The sequence below is a fragment of the Typha angustifolia genome, chromosome 7, assembly GCF_048772165.1.
Source record: "Typha angustifolia cultivar Huaian chromosome 7, ASM4877216v1, whole genome shotgun sequence".
In the NCBI taxonomy this organism is placed as follows: Eukaryota; Viridiplantae; Streptophyta; class Magnoliopsida; order Poales; family Typhaceae; genus Typha; species Typha angustifolia.
The window spans coordinates 14,466,812-14,487,325 of record NC_133245.1 but is presented as its reverse complement, the minus strand read 5'-3'; the positions used below and the strand labels follow the sequence as shown (position 1 = coordinate 14,487,325).

Genomic DNA, 20,514 nt, shown 5'->3' with positions numbered 1-20,514 from the left:
GAGAAAAAGAGTAATTTATTAAGTACTTTGATAATTTGTTGGACGAATTATATAAATTTTATGGCATGAACTTAGTATACTAGAAATAGAAACCTCATGAAAAAGAAAAAAAAAGGTGAATATTTTAACAATTTATTTGATATGAAAATATTAAAATTATCAGTGAATTATCTTATAAGTAAAATGTTAATTAATTCGGACTTTTCAGTTTGGTCAAAACGTCTCGAGTTATAAGAGGAAGTAAAAATGTATTTAATGAGAGAAAAAAAAGAGTAATGTGAAACGAAAGCGAGGTGTGAGTGTTGGCATATCGCAAGTCCGACAAAACGGAAGAAAGCCGTTTCAGACCACGCGGCAAACGAGCGCTCGAAGTCGAAAGTCTCTTGTTCCACTACGCATTTATTCGCCTCCCCGTCTTGTGTCTCCTCTCTGTATTCACTCGCCTTATTCTCCCCTCCTCCGTCGACACTCCTAGTACGTTATAAAGCTTAGAAAGGGGAAGAATCTAGAAGGAGATCAAGAGTGGCTGGGGGTGGGGGTGGGGGTGGGGGATTAAAAAGGACGAGCGTTATTCTTAGTAGTTACCCGCTGGACTCGCACTTACACGTGAAGGTTCTTCTCGGGTGGATAGAAGCTATTCCTATTCTCGGAAGCCATTTCCTTCTTGCCTTCTTCGTGTTGATTTAGCTTGTTTTGGTGGAAAAGATTGGATCTTTAGTGCTTTTTACGATGGTTTAGGTGGTGGGGAAGAGGATAGTGATAGAGCATTTGATTGGAATATTCGAATCTTTGAAGGGCTGGGGGGAGTGCGATAGTGAGAATATTAGGAGGAATTAGAGATGGTTCTGCACTCCAATCTACAGTGCTTCTTGGACTGCACCACACCCTCTGTGGCGACCCAAATCATTGCAAAGGTGTTCTTCTTTCCCAAAGCCATCGTTTTTTTTGTTGTTGTTGTTCTTGTTCTTGTTCTTTTTCTTTTTCTTTTAATCCTTCTCTCTTTTCCTTCTTTTGTTCTCCTCCTTGTGTTTCTTTTCCTTTTCTCTTTGATACGGCAGTTGATCATCATTCTTTTCTTCTTCTTCTCTTTTTCTATTTCACTTTGGTAGATCTACTTCTGAATCATTTGAATACACATCGCATATTTTATCTTTATTTTTATTTTCCCTTCTTACTTTACATTGTTTTTCTTTCCTTTTTTTTGGGGGGGGTGCTGTGTATGTGTTGGATATTTGGAGTGGACATGGAGAAAGATGGAAGGATTAATGGGTGGATATGGTTGGGAATTGGGTGTTTTGCAGTAATATCACACTTGCATTTGCATTTTCCTTCCTGTGCTGGTAGATGGAAACTCACATTGTTGTCTCTTTGAAGATAATCTTCCTCTTTTGGAAACCATAAAATGTAATTGGTTGCAATGGTTAGGTGTAGACTTAGAAAAAGATGGTAACTTTCCCTTCTTGCATGTTCAGTATTTTCTTGGGTTCCCCTGTGATCTTCATTGATCTTTTGGAAAGAGTAGCTGTCTTTCTCCTTTCCACCAATCTCCTATTTAAAATTTATACATTCGTAGGCAGAAGTTGGTTGAATCAAATTCAATTTAAATGCCATTCTCTGATGGTTATCATAAATTCTAGAGTATAAAGTGTTACTTGTTGGTGCAGCCATTCTATCATGCATCCAACACTTTACGGCGACCACCTGGATTGGATAATGTTGAGTTCTTCAGTCTCAGAAACCTCTGGGACCAATTCTATGAATGGAGTGCCTGTGGTGCTGGCTCTCATGTTCTCTTTCCTAGTGGCGAGACAGTAGTTCAATACTTTGTGCCATATCTTTCCGGCATCCAGTTGTATACAAACAAATCCTTTGCTGTATCTAGGTTGTTGATCAGTTCCTTATATTTGAAGTATGATCTTTTAACTTCAGCTAAGAGAACCAAAGTTTACTACAATTCTGTGTTCTTCATACAGGAGCTCTGGTGCAGATAGCAGGATAAAAGACTGGAGTGATCACAATGAGCATGAGAAGCAGTCTACACTGTCGGGCACCATATCTGAGGAATCAGACGATAACCAAGAGGGTTCTCAGGGGAGTAAGGAACACCTTGGGCACTTATCCTTTGAGTTCTTTGAGACCTGTCCTCCTCATGGAAGGGTACCCCTTCTGAACAAGGTACGCTTTTAGCTCAACTGATTGCAAGGAGAAAGCATTTGTGAGCTGTTTTCTGATTCTGCTTTTTGGGTTTTTAAGGTGTATGAGCTATCCCAGGGATTTCCAGGATTGACTTCTCTTACTAGTGTGGAGCTTTCACCTGCTAGTTGGATGTCAGTTGCCTGGTATGCTAAATTTGTCTACATCTTATATCCCTTTTCAGTTCAGAAAAGGAAATGATCAGAGTAATCAACCAATCTCTACGTGGCCGATTAGAAAACAGTGCCTGAATTTGGGAATTGTCGGGCTCTGCATGATTTGAGAAATTATTGGATCATAAACGACAAACCAGAACATCAAGCAAATCTGATCCTTCCAAGATTGATGACAGAAACTGGGAATTGTCGGGTTCCTTCCAAGATTGATGACAGAAACTGGGATTTGTCGGGTTCTTCATGATTTGAGAAACATTGAATCATAAAACGACAATGAGAACGACAATTAATGTGATCATTCACGTTCTTCATGATTTGAGAGATCATTGGATCATAAAATGACAAATTAGATGGATGACAAAATGTAAACGTTCTTAATTAATGACTGAAATATGGGAATTCTTGGTTATTCATGATCTGAGAAATCATTGGATCATAAAATGGCAAACAATCTTACCAGGCTTAAATTGGATTTGAGTTTCCTACTTATTAATGTTACGAGAAATTTCAGAAGGTCTTTAACAAAGATAGCTGTTTCTATTCATTTACTTGCTTCTTTTATTGTCCTCTTGGAGTGAACAATCTTTAGATTCTGTAACTACTCTTTTCTATTTTGTCCATTAGGTACCCTATCTATCATATTCCAGCCCGGTGCAATGTGAAGGAGCTGTCAGCATGCTTCCTTACTTACCATGCTCTCTCCCCATCTTTTCAAGGTATGCTCCTATGATGTTGTAGGAGTTAGACATGCAGAAACATCCTCAGATCTTCAGCGACAATATTCAACTTGTTTTTCTTGTCTTATGGAATGCGGTAACGTGTGCTAAACTTTTGTCGGTCTTCCTAAGAAGTAAATTATCTAAGTTTCCTATTTTGGTCCTTTCATTATTTTCATGTTATCTTTAGAAACTTGTTCGCCATGCAATCTTTAAATATGGCTTTTCTAACTAAACACTCTTTAACATAATCAGAAGCATTATGGAAATCTTGCTATTGTACTAGATTGAAGTTTAGCTGCCAACATTTATTTGATTGAGTTGCTCGATTTCATGAGAAAGTACTTGAGTCTTGAGCTTGACTTATACTATTATCCATTTTCATCATATAAATATAATCTAGACCAAGTAAAAAATGTCATCCAAAAGCAAATTCACTCTTCAATTTTTTATTTGAAATTGAATTATGTTATAGATGTTCCTACCAGAAGCCAAACTGTGTCTAATGATCCATTTTCTTCCAACTTACGTGGATGTCTCACAAATATTTTGTTGGAAGATTGAAATTATAATTATTCTCAGATCTGCTTGCATTGCTTCTAAAATTATTAAAGCATCAAATGCTGACAGTAATCATGTGCATTATGTTCTTGCAGATTATATGCCTGGTAATGTGACAAATAGTTCATCTTATTCTAACAATGGGAGACATGGGAGGATACCTCAGCTGAAGGGCAGAAGAGTCTCTCTTCCTCCATTTGGGCTGGCGACATACAAAATGCAGGAGAGCCTTTGGATGAATACTGAAACTGGAGACCATGAAAAGGTTGCTTCTCTCTTTAATTCTGCAGACTCTTGGCTGAAGCAGCTTGGGGTAGAACAACATGACTTCAACTATTTCAAGACTCACTCCAGATGAATAACAGCCGAAAATGTGTATGTATTAAGGTTGGCTAAATTGTAAAGAATGATTTTAAACAGATTAAGTTTTTGAAGCTGCAGTTGTTTTGAGATAAATTCTTCGCATGGTCCATAATTCTATTTGTGACTTATTCCTGTTGTTATTTTCGTTAACATACTCATTTTGATCTCGTTCTGCTGGAGAAGGTAATATAGCCTTTAGATAATACTATTGGGTCTAACTTGTTTTTTAGTAGCTTGTATATGACCGATTTGTTCTAAACATTAATGGAATTTACCATAGCAACAAACAATATTGAAGAATGCTGTAATATTGAATTATATTTATCACATGTAGATAGAGAGTTAACGAATATCTACAGTTAACAACATAAGTTTGTCAACAATATATGTCTGACCTTCCATTACCAAATAACTAGTAATATGAGTTCTTTAGCTAAATCTGTGGAACTATTGGTTTGCATAATCTTGCAAACACACATTGGATGTTAATGTTACACTTTATTCTTGCTTGTTTCTCTACCACAATATCTCAGTCAGATTTCACCTCAAATGGTTAGGGTGTCATTCAAATAAACAGAACTTTAAGCCTTCCACATGATAAATAAGTTAGGGTGTCATTCAGAAAGGCACCAGGAGATACAGAAGTTTCATACTTTCTTCAATCAAAATTTACAGCCTCTAACATTGATCCAGGCTAGTGGAAGCAGGAGACCTTGAGACAGAATATATTAAGAAGACCACAGTAAGGATGTAGACTTCTGCTGAAAGGGCTTTAGGAGGTAGGTTATTCAAACAATAGTACTTCCTCTCTCCATTTCTACTTCCATATATCTCACATGGCAAACTATCCATAGTTGCACCTTCTGAGCATTTGATATCTTACACAGCATTAAGATCAGTGGCATTCTTAGATTAAGAAGTAAACAAATTTCTCATTCTATTTCATTGCCAAGTACTAAATGATGAGCTTTATCCACACACAAAAAAAAAGTTATTGTAAATGATAAACTTTTGATACATGGATCTTGTGAAGGCTTTGTCTTTGATACTGACCGCATTAACACCAGCCACATTCGTAGACGAGAAAAAAAGACTATAGTCTAAATAATTTACAATATGAACATGATTTATGAAATAAACTAGCATTCCAGCATATCTATTCCCCATCATACAGCTTGTGATCCACTATTCCACTTTATGTTGTTCTTTATCATTTTTCAGTATCTCCTCAAAATTGTTCCGAATGGACTATGAAATTAGCCGCCAGACATGACCAGGCATGGAAATCTTTGCCTTTGCCATGCATAGTCTGTTCTTGTGGATGGAACAGATTCAAATTCTAAGCAGATCCTGTCACACAGCACAACTAATTAATGATCTTCAAGATACTCTGGTTAATGAGAAGGAAGGTTATAGAAAATTTCAGCTACATTGCTTCCTGAAGAGAGCTTTACATAATAATATCAAGCATATGATCAAGAGATCTAAAAGAACAACTGCATGGAACATGCATAACAACTTAGGTCAATCTAGAAGAACCTTATAAAATATAGAGTACACAAAAAGCTGGATGGCCTCAATTGACAGCATATTATAGAGATAAAGAAGGTGGTACTCTGTATGAATGAAATAGAAATTATATGGGGTGCAGTGCACATACTGAAGCAAGATATAACTCCTTTATGTTTCAGTTTTCACATACTTTTCGTAGCTTGAAAGATCTTTCTCTAATTAATCGGACTTCGAAGTGAAATGAATTAGTAGATGATCTGAATTTCCTACAAGAGAAGAAAAATTCTCGTATATGAAAGTGTTAGAGGTGCACTTTGCTACAATAATATTGCCTCACTTAGAGCTGATAAGATACACTTCAAATTAATTCTCGTATGTGCAGCAACAATTCAGAATTTCTCAGAAAGATAAAATTGGTAAAAAAAACGTATGCAAATGACAATAGCATGTAAATAAAGCATGCAAATTCACATTTCTAGCATCAGAGGAGACAATGGTATGCTTTACAGTACGATATGAAGCAGAATACATGATTAATCTACTTGAGCCTTATAACATCAACTACTGGGATATAATTTTCGACATGTTTAAGTAAAATAAAAATCCCTCATTTATCCACTAGAACACAACAAGAAGACAGGCATAAGACGCAGAATTTCTATCTTCTTCGTCCGCCACGGTGAGAACGAACTCTTAATTCGTGAAAACAATCAGTAGCTAGCAAATACGCACAAAGAATCGCGGTAAACCGAACGATGCAATACTTGCGAAGAGAAAGTAGAAAGCCCCAATTGAGGAGGACCAAAGACCCTAAATCTAAGACAAGGCTGTGAAGCGAAAACCCTAATCGAAGAGAAGGCGAAGCAAAAAACGAAGTCGGCAGATGGGAAAAAAAATTTGGACCATTTCTCGATTTGTGCGTGTCATCCTTGCGCAGGGGCCATGCTAATCTTCTCTGTATCGTTCCAATTTTATCGGATGTCCCCGAAGGGACAAGGTATACAGACCACTCCATGTATATAAAAATATCATTATCAACAGAATAGCCGATATGGGACTAATCTGAGAGAGAATTATTGGACGAACCGGGATTTTGGACTCTATTTTCCGGCCCATCCAATAGTTACCTGGGTTGGGCTAAGAATATTTAATCTACATTAGCCCATGAGATATAAAGCGGTCACGTATAATAGGCTGAGCCTATCAAAAATAATTTAACAATAATTCAAGTCAAATTTAATTATAAACCGGCTCGATCAAGCCCAATAAAACTCGAAATAGTTATAATATATATATATAATATGAATAATATTTACTATTATAGAGTATGTATTTTATCTATACTATGATCTTATAAAGTTATAAGTAAATTTTTATTACATTAATTTATATTTTTAATTAAACTTTATTCTAAGCTTAATTTAATTCGAACCGGCTTAAAATTTGTTGTAAAATTATTTATTGATCAAATAATTTTAATTAGGCTCGAAATTAAGGGTCGACCGAGCTATTACCACTATAGGGTTGTCTAAATAATAAAGCTAGCTCAACTCAAGCTTAGCTAGTATTTAGAATAAGTGAAGATTGATCAATTAGATCATGTTCCAAATTAATTTTGAGTTAAGGCCTGCTTGTTGAACACATGCCTGCTCGATCTGCTAAACAAGGTAAATATTTAATTTAATTTCTTTATTAAGTGTAGATTATCTAACATTTAATTCAAACTTAAATTTAACGAGCATATAACACTCTGTCTTCGTTAGTTTACATCTGCTCTTTTAAATATTACTAACAACAAACAAAAGATTGAATTTAAATATTACTAAACTCATCTGCTATATCTATCGAGTATAAAATAGCACAAATGTCATCATGCATGCATATAACATTTACTGCAACACGTTACATCATCCATCCATTATTGACTCCAATTTCTTCAACCAAGACACACTGTACAAGGACGCCGTTGCATGCCGATAGATCGATAAACACTTAATTATTTTTACTAATCTACAACTCCACTATAATAAACAAACAAACAAACAAACACCCAACCCAACAAAACAAACACGCATCAAAGATCCACATCTCACAAGCTTTGAATTAGTAGTCCTCAGGAGCCAAAGGTTGATGAGCCATCGGCGTCTCCACCGGGATCAGAAGGAACTCGTAGATTAACCCGGCAAGCCCAGCTCCCACAAATGGGCCGACCCAATAGATCCAGTGGTGCCTCCACCGCCACCCCACCAGCGCCGGACCGAAAGCCCGGGCTGGGTTCATCGCCGCGCCATCGAACGGGCCGCCGGCGAGGATGTTGGCGCCGACAATGAAGCCGACGGCGAGGGGAGCGATCGTGCCCATGTGGCCTCGCTTCGGGTCGACCGCGGTGGCGTAGAAGGTGTACATTAGAGCGAACGTCATGATGAGCTCGAGCAACACGCCGTGCCACTCTCCGATCCCGGATGCCAGCGAGAAATCCGGCGGCCGCTGCGTGGTTTTAAAAAACAAAGGGTTACTTAGTTTGTATACTTGAAGATCTTGTAGGAGAAGGAGAGTGGTTAATTACCATGCCTCCGGTTGTTAGCCGTAGGAGGAGGGTAGCGACGATGGCGCCGAGAAGCTGAGCGGCCCAATAGTAGATGGCGCGGATGACGGAGATCCGGCCGCCGACGAGCGCGCCAAAGGTGATAGCGGGGTTGACGTGGCCGCCGGATATGTTGATGGCGATGGCGACCGCGACGAAGAAGGCGAGAGCATGGGCCAAGGCCACCACCACTAGTCCACCGGCGGTGGACGTGTCCTTATAGAGCTTTTCTGCATGCATGCATGTATTGTTTAATTAATTAATTTGTAGGGATATACAAATAGATATGCAAGTAGGAATCTTGCATGTAGTTTAGGTACCGAGGGCGAGGACGGATCCTTCAGCGGCGAAGACAAAGATGGCGGTGGCGATGAACTCGGAGAGAGCGGCGCGCATGGTGTCGGGGTGGACGGCATCTTCGGTGCGTCGGAAAGCGAAGCGGCGAGGCGGCATGGCTGGAGCTTGCGTTTATATTTATATGTATATATATAATTATATAGGGGTTACTAATTAAACTGGACTAGTAGTAGAATGGAGTCTTTCTTCTTCGATGGATCTCTCTCTCTCTCTCTCTCTCTCTCTCTCTCTCTCTCTCTTTGGGTTCTTGGTAAGGGATTTAGTATGCGGTTGAATTGGCCTTAGACTTGGAGGGTTATAATAGGGAAGGTGGTAAGGTGGGAGTGGGACACGTGTGGGAGGAAGGGGTGAAGGGAGTGGCACGTTGAGAGAGGTACTGAGATGACCAGAACCGCTTGTCCACTCCTGCCTGTGTTCTTATCTCGAACTCCACATAGTTCTGGGGAAGGGAAAGCCATGCCATTCCATGCATGGCTTTCTTTTTTCCCCCTTTAATTATAATTATATAGGCTAATCATTGGTTGGGTGATGAGATTAGTCATCCTCAATATATAGCCCAACTCTCCCCCAAAAAATCTAACAAATCACAATGAGCACTTATGGCGTTCTAGTAAAAAATTGTTTAAATTAATATTAATTCCAACATCTACCGTCGAATTGAATGTATAACTATAATGATTATAGCCTAATGGATACAGATTATCATAGTTTAATCCCATAGAGTTAAAGAGTAATATTCAAATATAATTATGTCAACCATATTTATTTATTTTTTGAAATAGTTAGAAAGTAAAGTTCAATGAAGTAATTAGATTTCAGTAAAATGATGACTTAAAGTAGTGCAAGATAAGCCGATAGATTGAATGCCAAATCATGCTACTATAGTGGGAGGGGTGCTGGGGCCTGGGTTACATATTACTGGGGATGACGTTGGAAGAGATAGTTCGCAAGATGTCGGGCCAAGTTTAGTCCACGGTACTGGAGGAAGTCTCTAGCGACCAAGATTAGCCCAACTCAAGCCATAAAAGAGGTGCATGGGTGGTAAAACTTAGGCTCCATCTCCGATGCCACCATGCAAATTTGGCATCTACAAACACAAGACTAAGGAGGGCAACGCTATGATGCCATCATGTCAAGAATGAGAGAGCGAGGCCAGCTATGTTATGGGAGAAAGAGGAAAAGAGAGAAGAGAAGGGGATAGGAGATGGAGAAGAGATAGACTAGGATTAATAGTATAAAAGGAATTGCCTCTACTTCCCCTAACCTCGCGAGCTAGAGGAGTGGAGAGCCCTTAAATTGAGAGGGGAAAAATCTATTGCACTAAATTTTAAATCTAATTAAATTTAATAAGAAGACTCTATCTTTACATACTAATTTAAGTTGTTGAATTAAATTAGATTTTAAGTTCTAGTACAATAGGTTTAGCGGTTTAGATACAAATATTATGGGCACGTTGGGCCTTTGATGGGTAATATATGTACTATGTGTGGGCTCTGGCAAGATACAAACAAAGGCCCATCTAATACCATGGGCCCAATTCTGGCCCAATAGATGTCTGAATTCCGCACCCGATGCTCCACTTTTTAGATGTACACCCACTTTCTATTTGATCCCTTTCACTGCATGGTCCCACATAACATTTATAAAGTCTAATTCTGTGTCTAAAGTGACGGTGCTGGTAAAAAAGCTCTCCTCCTCCTCCTCCAAACCTAAAACCTCGACGACTTCCCCCTCCTGCGTTCTTCTCTTCTCGAACAGCCACTGAGGTTGGAATAGAACAGAGGATGGCTTCTAGCTCTCTTCTAAATCTCTCTTCCCTGGAATTCTAATCCCTGCCCTCGTGGATTCGAGCTTATGAATACCCAAATCGAGCACAGATGCAAGCCTTGTCGCGATTCTCCTCTCCGAACTCCAAAAGGGGTAACCTTTATTCTCTCTCCTCCTTATATGATCGTTCATGTCGGAATATTTAATAAAGTTTTCGAAAGAAGTAATCTTTTTACTGGGTGGTATAGATTTTGTATCTTGGGTTCGTCGAATCCTCTATGTAACTCTTTACGGTAGTTAGTGAGGTATGATGATAGTAACCTAGCCGAAATAAGTGGATAATAGCATTGCCAATTGTAAAGGCTATATGTTATGATCGTTTCAAGCTGAAATGGGTGCCATCTTTTGTTGGTTTATCCTTCTTATTGATTTTGTTGTGATGATATTAGAGTTGGTTCACATTGGAATTAATGAGCTCTTGGGTTCAAAGTCGAAACCTTAATCACCAGTAGCCGTATCCACTATTATCCATAGTTATTGCGCATAGCCTCTGTTCTATTGAGTCTGCTATGCTCTAATTCCTACATAGATTTGTCCTAAGGTGATTTTATGTTTCTTTAGTTGATTTAGTATGCTCAAATATAGATTGGTTTAAGGTGCCCTCTTTTTTCTGTTTCATTGAGCCTAGATGCTATACTTCCTACATAGATTGGTTTGAAGGTGCCCTTTTCTTTTTCTTTTAAGAAAAAATACTTTTACTTGGACTCAATATCCTAAATAATTGTTGGAATGGAATCCCGAAATTGAGTGCGACATTCTATCCTTTACATCATCACAGAGATATAGAACCATTTCCTTTTCCTTGAGGTCAATTATAGTTGTTTAATATCTTAAGAGCTGTTATTTGGTCCTAATGAATCCTATGCTATCTATTGGTCAACAGGCATCATTTGCAATAACATCATACCTTTTCCACCACTTTTTCAATGTGCAAGTAAATAAGGTTATTTTCTTTTTATGTCAATAACACAAATAACATGTTGTCCAGATGATGTATTATTTAATTGTACTCAGTAATTTCTTCTTTCTCTTGGTGGAACTTAACCCTTTTTTACTTTACATTTCACAGTGTTTGTTGGCATCTCAAAAACTATATTTAGATCGGACCCTTGGAGGCGAGGGAAATCATATGCTGCTTCTGTACCAGCTGACTCATTTAAACCACAAAATGGCCAGAAGAGAATTTCAAAGCAGGCAAGACGTGCTTTGGTAGAGGTCTTTGTTGAAAAGTAAGATCAATCTCCTGGAGACTTCCATTCTTTAATATATCAATTAAGTTTTCCCATCTCAAGATGGCTTATCTTGGATTTTGAGGACAGGAGGTGTACTCAATTGCTACAAAAGTTTTATTTTTATTTAGTGCAACCCACAGACACTCATATATGTCATGTATTTGTGTTGTATTTATGGATGCACGTCATGTAGATTTAACAATTTTACAAACAATAAGATAGTAATGATTACAAATTCAACCAAATTAAATGTGTTCCTCATAGGATCTTGGCATCAATTAAGGTTGCTTTGTTGGAGTTAAATTGTTCTTTGCATCAAACAAGTATCAGATTGTTGAAATTGCTAGCTACTTTAGCCTGTGTAATACAACTCAGTGGACTTTAAGGGCAAGTTAGACCAAATTTTGCATCAAACTCGTATGTTTTTGGCAAACCAAGTTTATGCAAGTTCTTTAACATCCTTTTGCTCACTCCAGAACAGTTACATATGATTTATGATATATTATCGTGATTTTGTAATAAGGGAGTATTCATAGATATAGAAACTTGCTTTCTGTGATAAGAGAATCTTACTGCTGGAAGGTTCACTTATGATGCAGGTATAGAGCCTCACATGAAGGAAAGTTCCCAACAGCTTCCGTCGTTCAACAAGAGGTTGGAGGATCATTTTATACTGTACGCGAGATGGTGCAGGAATTGGAATACAATTGTAAAATGTCCCCTTCAAACAAGTCTGAGACAATTCAACTCGACAAAACAAAGAAAGTGAATTACTTAAGTTCTGATGCCAAAAAGGAGTCTTCTTTTTCGAGTAGAAAAAAGGCTCCAACTATGGAAGTAGTTGGGAAAATAGAGATAGATGAAGATCCATCATTAAAACTTGCAAAAGTGGAAAGACAGAATCATGGCGAGTCCATGAGAGTTCAGAAGTCCAATGCATCAACTTTTTCCACTGATCATTCAGAACAGGTTAATGGTTTTCCAGAACTGTCTGTTCTTTCTGTTGGTATTATGATCTATTTGTATTGTGGTAAAATGCTGTTAATATTGACTTCTTTGCACTTTTGCAGGCTGAACCTTCATTATCCTTAAAACTGGAAACAGCACAAGACACTTCAACTTCTCCTTCCGGAGAAACAGAAATCAGGACAGATATGAGTGCTACTGAAATTCTACAGGACAAGAATGCCCAAGAGGAAGTTGGACAAATGGAAAGTGACAAAGTTTCCAAATTAGATGAACAGTACAGGTAGCTAGTTTCACATCACATATTTTTAGTTACTGCTTTATTTTCTTGTATAAGCAACCAGTTGTCTTGGCCTTTTGTTATAATTGGATAATGCAGACACCAGTTAAGAACTTAGATAAGCTATGATTTATACATCTACTGAATTAAGCCCCTAGCTTGCATGAGCCTCAATGCTGTCTTCCTATTAGGTTTAGAAGAAGCTGCTATTATGGGTCATGTTCCGCAAAAGATTTCCTTGTTTCTTCCAAAATAAACATTATGTCCATGGCAGGAAGCACACAATTGTGCTGTTTTCTCTTCTCCAACTAATCAAGGTCTGAATTTCTTCTTGAAGGTTGTATTAATTAGTAACCTTTCCTTTTGATGTAGAAATGCCCTTGGCAAATACATATATAAATCAATCTATTGATCAAATATTCACAGATTTTCTAAATGTTTTGCTTTCCTGGGTTCCTGTAGTAATAACATCTGATCCATGTATAACCCTTCCAGTGAAACTCAGCTAAAACCAGAAAGCTTACAACGAGATAATAAGAACTAACACAAATCAGCTTACAACGGGCTTCTTGTAAGTCAAGGAATTTAATTGTTATGACCAAGTCATCGGAGAGCTAATAGTTAACCCTTAGTTGGTAAGGTAACTTACAAGGACCTAGTGTGTGTTAAGCTGGATTCATAATTTTATGACCTGTTGTACATTGAAATAGTTTTCTCAAACTTTAGTCTGGTTATCTTATTCATCACAAATCTCATGCTCTTTTTGTTATTTTTCATTTGTGTCTGTTAGTTTAGTGAAGAAATCTGCTTTGTGCTGCACTTACTACAGTTCCTTAAAAATCTATCGGATGACATGCTTTTATTCTAGTCAATAACATCCTCTTCTTCTGTGTTATTAGACTTCTCCTTGCCCTTCTGGTATGCATATGATTATGTGCTGAAATGTTAAGTTCACTATTTTTCTTTGTTCAGTGAACAACCATCTAAGTATGAACATGAAGAATCTTCACCGCCGACGGCGAACTTTTGGGGGAACTTGAAGTCTTTTGCTGATGGAATCATCAATTTGTGGAAGAAAATGTAAATTTCATCATTAGGTTTATGGATGATTGATCCCCATATTTCCTGTGAAACTTTTGAGAATCTATCAGAAAGGGTTCTTATATGTCAAATGAAGGTGTTAAAAGCTGGCGAGCTATTAGTTCATATAATGCATTTGGAACACTTCATTATCTTGGTATTCTTAAAAGTTTTTTCTTTGTCTCCTTCATACTTCCAATGGATTCATTTTTTTTGGATTCTAATTCCTATGCTGCTGATCAAAATACGATTCTCTATTGTGAACAAATAGAAAAAGAAAATTCTATCGTAGTTTTAAGTACTGAAATGTATAACTAGAATGCAGTCGCACGGATGTGTCGCAAAATGATGCTAAGAAACTTGTCACCCTTTGCAGATTCTGCCTATGTGAAAGGTTGCTTTTAGGATTCGTTGTTTTGGAGCGGAGATTGTTCGTAAGATTTGAAATTAAACAAGGATTTATTCAAACTACGGGATTTTGCTCAAATTATTGAAGAGTTTCATTTTTAAATTTAAGTTTTAACAACACCAGTTTAATTGGAATGCTCCGTGTTCTCACTTTTCCCAACTCCCGTCTCTAAATAAAGATTAAAGAGTTAATTACACCTGGAGGACTTCGTAGTTCTTACACCTCTCCTCATTTTTATACGAATTAAGTCTTAATTATAAAATATTGAAAAATTTCTCATCTTTTTTTAGGGAAATAATAAAAATATTAAATAATTATTTTACGCTTAATTTACTCTATTTTTTTTCTCTAAAATAAGAAGTAAAATAATTCCTAAGAGGTCTAACACTTATATATTATCTCTAATTTCGAACGTTTCAAATATATATATATCGTCAGGTCCACGTTGAAATTGGCAACATTTTTAGGGTGTAAATAGGTTTATAAAGTATTTATAAGTAAATATCGGAAAGGAAAAGGTGAAAAAAGTAAAAGTGGGATAGGTCATCGTGACATCGGTCATTCAAATTTTCTCGTTAGGATACAGCGAACGAAGCAGCCCCTCGTACTTCGCGCGTCCTTTCTTCCACTCCAAAACCCTCCTTTTTTCACACCTTTCTCTCGTATTTCTCTTGATATCTACCTCCCGATCCGCTCCTTTCCTCATTTGCTCGATCTTGAGGTGGAGATCCAAATCAGAGGTCGGCGTAGCCGACCCGACCGCAACAAGGTAATCCTAAGATGGCCTCTGCTTCTCTCCCTTCTCTTGAATCATCTAGGTTTACTGCCGTGCGACTTACTAACATCATTTGCTCCTTTCAGGAACTTTGCGTGTAATTTCGCCACATTTTACTTATCTTCTTTGTTATGCCTAATAGCTGAATTTATACGGTTAAATTTGGTTGGAAGGTTTTCTTATTGATACAATGCATGTGATTTTGGGAGTCTATTGTGTTATCACATTAGGATTTGTCTCAAGAGGTTTTGAACTACGCCATGCTGATTGCAGAAAATGGCTTGTAGAGTTGCTGTATGCTACTGGAGTGGGGAAATTTTGAGTAGAGAAAATGTCGCTAGTTATGTAGGCGGTAAGATGAAACCTGTTAAGGTTAATAGGAGTTCAACCTATGAGGAGTTGTTGGAGAAGATGTATGACATTACCTACTTTAGTAGGCTGCAGTGAGAGTAGTTGTTGATGTTTAGAGTCCCCACTTTTCATTGTAAGTTTGATGATGTGCCAATCGATGACAATGAGGCGGTTGATGCGATATTTCTTCTAGCACAGCAATTCATTTGGATGTGAGAGTGAGACTAATTAATTCCCCAAGATTAGGCTCTACGAAGTTGGAATGCTCTCAAGCAAGTGTTGGTTTCTCCTCTACGCAGTCTGAGAGAACTTCGCTACCCCATGCGTCTGGATCTGCTGATGCTCCAAGTCAGCCTGCAGCACATAGACCGGTGATTAGTTGGCATATGCAGATGAAGCAATTTTATGCCAGTCCAAGTCAGCCGGTTGTCAAGCAATCTACACGATCAACTGGTGCAAAATTGAGTCAGTACTACGAGACTGATAGTGATGCAAGCGATGGTAGTGATGAATATTCGAGTAATGAAAATGCTGATGCAACTGACATTATTAAGCGGCTTGCGGAAAATGAGCAATTATATGATGTGCGCAGGACCAATGACTTATTGGACACTACTAGTAGCGAAGATGACATTGATGCGCTGCTGGAAGCTGACACAGATGAGGACTCAGATGAAGACTCATATGAGGATGTAGAGGTTCCTCGTTCTCCACCTCCACTTAAATGGACTAGCAATGATACAGTGCCTCATGCAGTTAGAGGCAATGCAGTCTCTCGATTACCTGCACCTTCTCGCCTCAACAGCGATCTTCTCCCTGTGGATCTAGGATGGTCAGTGTTATGCAAAGTTGGACAAACGTTTCAATATTATAAAAGGCCATTATTAGATTATTGGTTCCATTTTTTCCAACAATGTTTCTTTTTCAGGCTGAGATTCGGCAGAGAAGCATGGCCATGCTTGATTGCTCAAGTGGTGCAGTAGGGAGAGAGCAGCAAGAGCAATGAGGAGGGTTGATGGGCACTATCGCCTTATGAACGATGGTAAATCAACTCCACCACCCGCTTTCGTGCCTCTTCCTCACAAGTTGAGGGGATCGCTATCCTCGTCTCCCTTCCAACCAAATTCAGGCAGTCAGGGAGTATTACAACAGGAGGAGCCTAGTAGGGGAAGAAGTCAGGGAAAAGGTGAAGGCAGAAATAGAGGTCGAGGTCGAGGAGAGAGCAGTGCAGGCACGAGTCTATCCGTTCCACAGCTGCAGATGCGGGTCCTAGCAGGCCGGTTGGTCGTGGTAAAAAGAAGAAACCAACTCATTTACAACCCTGAGTATACGCAAGAAAGCCTATGGTGACAGGGTTGTTGTCATCTATCAGCTACAACTGTAACAAGTTTTGTGTTAAAACATTTCGGAATGGGCAAATTATGTACAACTTTGACTTCATATTCCCTCATTTAGTCCTGCTTCTGTATAGAGTTATATTGCGTATTTTGACAATGTTTTATTCTGTATAGGTTTTGACAATGTCTTATCGTTTCCGAGTAGCGTTTCAATGAATTTCAGTGAGGACTTCGAGGTTCAGAAAGATTCAACGAGTGCTCTGGAGTTGGTTCTGAACAAGTGCTCCAAATTTTTTTTCAGTATCTCGCTGTCCGCTGCTGCTGTGGAATTAGCAGAAGCTTCTACAGGTTGATGTATCTTTCTCTCTTTCTTGTGAATCATTAAAAAAGTAACAACTGTTTAGTTTTTCTCTTTTTAATCAAAGGCAGTGCGACTTTCAGAATCACACCACCATTCATGGTCCCCTTTTCAGTCTCGAGTACCATTGCAAACACAAGAAAGCTGTGCACACATTTGTAGCTAGAGCGGAATTATTTCATTCCAATCCTTTTTGAGAGGTGACACCTGGTTTATGAAAATGGTAAGATATGATATCCAAACTGAATATACTCCGGCTGATGCAATTTATTGTGCGGAAAGTCAAGTAAATTCTCATTGTAGCATAGACCAAATTTCTGATTTCAATAATTAAGCATCCAAAACAAAATTCATTGTACATATTTAATGACCTCAATCCAACCAAGACCATTGTGTTTAGGCAAACTAGCAAGGTAGAAAAGCAAATTAAAATATACAACAAAACTGTGTGCCTGGTCTCCTCCAGAATCCTAGTTCAATCCTCATCAGAACTCTCATAGGATAAACCTAACAAGCTTCTAACAGCATTCTGTGGTTTGGCATCCCCCACGTTTCCGCTTGGTTTTGAAGGCAAAATGTTTGTTGCTGTTTGTTGCGCGGGGATCCTATGTGATGGAACTGGAGCACCCAAAGATGTGCTTGATCGCTCGTCAGAAGGTTGGACTTTTTTGAAGCACTCCTCATGGTTTGCAATTGGTTTATCACTCTCTACTAAATCAGAAGGGCTGCTGAGCCTCTGTCTCTTTGGTTTAATTTCCACGATATTCTTCAAGAGGTCTTGCTGCCTGCACATAAAGAAGCAGTAATGTTAAGAAAAATAGTAGTAGCAAATTGAAAGATTATGTGTGAATTACCTGATACTACTTTTAGGTTTGGGTTCAACACGAAGGGGTAGTGGCGGTGAAGCAGGTGTAGAATCTGCTAAAATTGCTGCTTTGTAGAATACAAGTTAAGAAAGCAAATAGCATTTAAATGGGCAAAATCATAAAATAGATGCTCATAATGGTCAGTCAAAACACCACAAGGATATTTTAAAAGCAGCAAAAGCCCTTTTTTCAGTCCGGCGGAGAAGACGTTCAGCGTCTTCCTCAGCTTCCATTTGTTCTTTCAGGTAGAGCAAGTCATCACTGTCCAAAGCTGAAGGGAAAAAGGATAAAAAAGTTAACAAGACAATGTACATAGATAATGTTAACAATAAGAGGAGCAAAGTACCTCCTCGCCCATGAAGGTAACCTCCACGTTCACCAGCAACCTCCTGCATCTATTAGCATCGACAGCCCCAATGGGAGATGCCAATATCCCTGCCGGGGCATGTTATCAGAACACTATATTTCAAAGAACTTAAACGTGCCTTACTAGAAGAATATTTCAAAGGCCTGGTAAAGAGAACTTATGCAACGACCTATTTCACGTACAAGCAACAACTACGTGCCATAGATTACTATCAACAACAATATTATGGTCATATCCTTTTCGCAACAATATAAGGTCACACAAAGTATAACTTAGTGATGAGAATGACGAATATCTAAACGAGCCTCCGAGAACTGATGCCAAATAGGATTAAAGAAAAATCAAGCAAGAGAAGGCTTAGATAATTGACAGGTAAAGTTATTTAACCCATTTAGTACAACTCATGTTCACACAACCAAACCCACAGTAAACTTTTCAAAGTTACTGGTAGATGCGAGAAGGCTGAATGATGCAAAAAATAATATGTCAAGCACAAAGTGATCTTCATCTCAGTGGCACCATTAAACCAGTGTGGTAACTAGACTTAACTTATAATAAATGAAATATATAATATAATCTAATTATCAAGTGTGGACTTTCAAGCTACTATTAGCAGTTTAGCAATTGGCATTGAAGCGCGAATACTGTTTCTCCACAATCCACTTTCCATTATGCTTTGTTCTCCAAGACATTCAGATGAAATTTAACCCTAGTTAATCAAAATCAACCCACCAAACCACCAAAATTTCCCAGAACAAAAGAAAAGATAAATTTGACAAAATGCTGTTAAAATATCTGATTACAACCACTCTAATCATGTTTTTCTTCATCTTTCAGTTTTCTCTAAAGAGGGCAATAATTACTACATGAAACCATCATGTATCTATTGAATGCCAGGGATCCAAGGCTTATTCCAAACTCTACGCGAGCAAAAAATACAAAAGATAAGGCAGGAAGACCCTATATGGTCATCAGGGTTATATAATTGTTCATGCATAGAAAATCAGAATCCAATGAGAATATGTGATTGGAGCTCTAATCCTAGAAAGGATATGCCATGCATCAGTAAGATTTAGTTGGTACAAATTATTTCTAGTATCATCCCACTATTGCAACCTTTTAAGTAACTGATTTTTAGACCAAAAGTATAACCGCAAGTACTTCGGACTCCCCTGGGATTAATTCCAAGGTGAAACTTGAATTGCCCAACTCAGAAAAAGGAAACCTACATATAAGACCATGACTCCAGTTACATAACACTTGATTGTTATCCATCTTTCTTTTTCTTTTTTATGGTCTACTCTCACAATAATGTCTTGATGCAGTAATTATATAGGAATTATGTCTCATTGGAATAACCTTGAACTATGCATACTAAGCTTATCAGAAACATCAAAAAGACAATAACTTTAAAAAGATTAGCAATAGAAGAGCCGATTCGCTAACCTTTGCTACCATGCGTTGGAAAGTGATGTCTTCATCGTCAATCTTATCCTTCCCCTTCCCCCATTTCCTATCTACCAAATTCCACAGCAAACCAACACAAAGGCATCACTTCAACCAAATCCAGCTCATCCAAAGATCCCCATAAAGCTTTAAATCCGAACACTTACAAATAACTCAAACAAAAAGAAACCAAGGGATCGATTTTGGTACCTTTGGGGTCGCTGAGATTGGTGTATTCTCGAACCTCTCGCCCCGCCATTGACACCGGTCGCAAAGCAAAACCCTAATCTCAATCGCCTCCTCTCCTTCAGAGCGACAACGATTAAGGATAAATTATATCCCAAATGAACTCCGATTAGGTCTCGAAAAACACGAAGAAGAAACCTTCGCGGAGGCCTTATCGAAAATCTCGAACCTTCGTAGTCGTGGGGTGATGCTGGTAGCGGATCCGGATCGGGTTTGAATTGGATGCCGACATGATTCGGGTCGAATTTATACCTGACTCGAGTAGAGGGGATCGGGTTCTATATCTGAATATTTGCTATCCGTTAACTATCATTATTTGTAGGGTTAATTACATTTGACCCTCCATTAGAAATTTTGTTAGAAAAAATATAAAGATCGATTAAAAGTTTACTATCTAGATAAATTGTTATAAAGATCACTAAAAAGTAGTATCTCAAAGAAATATGAGAGTATTTTTATCCGTCTATTAAATTGGTCAAATTTTTAAGATCATTTTTATCAGCGTTATTGTA

General features: G+C 38.2%; 5 protein-coding genes, 1 long non-coding RNA gene and 1 other non-coding gene across 7 annotated transcripts; 3 read left to right on the top strand and 4 right to left on the bottom strand.

Moving 5' to 3' along the window:
• Positions 1–565: 565 nt before the first annotated feature.
• On the top strand, positions 566–4,122 carry LOC140762976 (uncharacterized). Its single transcript, XM_073100973.1, has 6 exons — positions 566–914; positions 1,665–1,882; positions 1,974–2,175; positions 2,254–2,339; positions 2,994–3,085; positions 3,742–4,122. The coding sequence occupies exons 1-6, from the start codon at positions 840–842 to the stop codon at positions 4,002–4,004; spliced, it is 936 nt and encodes a 311-aa protein (XP_072957074.1). The 5' UTR covers positions 566–839; the 3' UTR covers positions 4,005–4,122.
• Positions 4,123–4,929: 807 nt separating this feature from the next.
• LOC140762728 (uncharacterized) lies at positions 4,930–6,506 on the bottom strand. Its single transcript, XR_012104745.1, has 2 exons — positions 5,670–6,506; positions 4,930–5,359 (listed from the first exon to the last, which is right to left on the bottom strand). It is a non-coding gene; the product is annotated as an uncharacterized lncRNA (long non-coding RNA).
• On the bottom strand, positions 6,413–6,515 carry LOC140764081 (U6 spliceosomal RNA). The gene has a single exon (XR_012104957.1). It is a non-coding gene; the product is annotated as a U6 spliceosomal RNA (small nuclear RNA).
• A 920-nt stretch (positions 6,516–7,435) lies between these two features.
• On the bottom strand, positions 7,436–8,658 carry LOC140763638 (aquaporin TIP3-1-like). Its single transcript, XM_073101917.1, has 3 exons — positions 8,426–8,658; positions 8,088–8,335; positions 7,436–8,008 (listed from the first exon to the last, which is right to left on the bottom strand). The coding sequence occupies exons 1-3, from the start codon at positions 8,556–8,558 to the stop codon at positions 7,625–7,627; spliced, it is 765 nt and encodes a 254-aa protein (XP_072958018.1). The 5' UTR covers positions 8,559–8,658; the 3' UTR covers positions 7,436–7,624.
• A 1,484-nt stretch (positions 8,659–10,142) lies between these two features.
• LOC140761915 (uncharacterized) lies at positions 10,143–14,031 on the top strand. Its single transcript, XM_073099445.1, has 5 exons — positions 10,143–10,382; positions 11,359–11,518; positions 12,121–12,490; positions 12,592–12,770; positions 13,740–14,031. The coding sequence occupies exons 1-5, from the start codon at positions 10,340–10,342 to the stop codon at positions 13,849–13,851; spliced, it is 864 nt and encodes a 287-aa protein (XP_072955546.1). The 5' UTR covers positions 10,143–10,339; the 3' UTR covers positions 13,852–14,031.
• Positions 14,032–14,897: 866 nt separating this feature from the next.
• Positions 14,898–16,790, top strand: LOC140763619 (uncharacterized). The gene is made up of 3 exons (XM_073101895.1): positions 14,898–15,025; positions 15,118–16,214; positions 16,311–16,790. The coding sequence occupies exons 2-3, from the start codon at positions 15,769–15,771 to the stop codon at positions 16,363–16,365; spliced, it is 501 nt and encodes a 166-aa protein (XP_072957996.1). The 5' UTR covers positions 14,898–15,025; positions 15,118–15,768; the 3' UTR covers positions 16,366–16,790.
• Positions 16,791–17,374: 584 nt separating this feature from the next.
• LOC140763729 (uncharacterized) lies at positions 17,375–20,152 on the bottom strand. The gene is made up of 6 exons (XM_073102048.1): positions 19,967–20,152; positions 19,757–19,827; positions 18,290–18,338; positions 18,108–18,214; positions 17,932–18,014; positions 17,375–17,862 (listed from the first exon to the last, which is right to left on the bottom strand). Exons 1-6 carry the CDS (start codon positions 20,013–20,015, stop codon positions 17,553–17,555), a joined length of 669 nt encoding a protein of 222 aa, XP_072958149.1. The 5' UTR covers positions 20,016–20,152; the 3' UTR covers positions 17,375–17,552.
• Between the last annotated feature and the right edge of the window lie 362 nt (positions 20,153–20,514).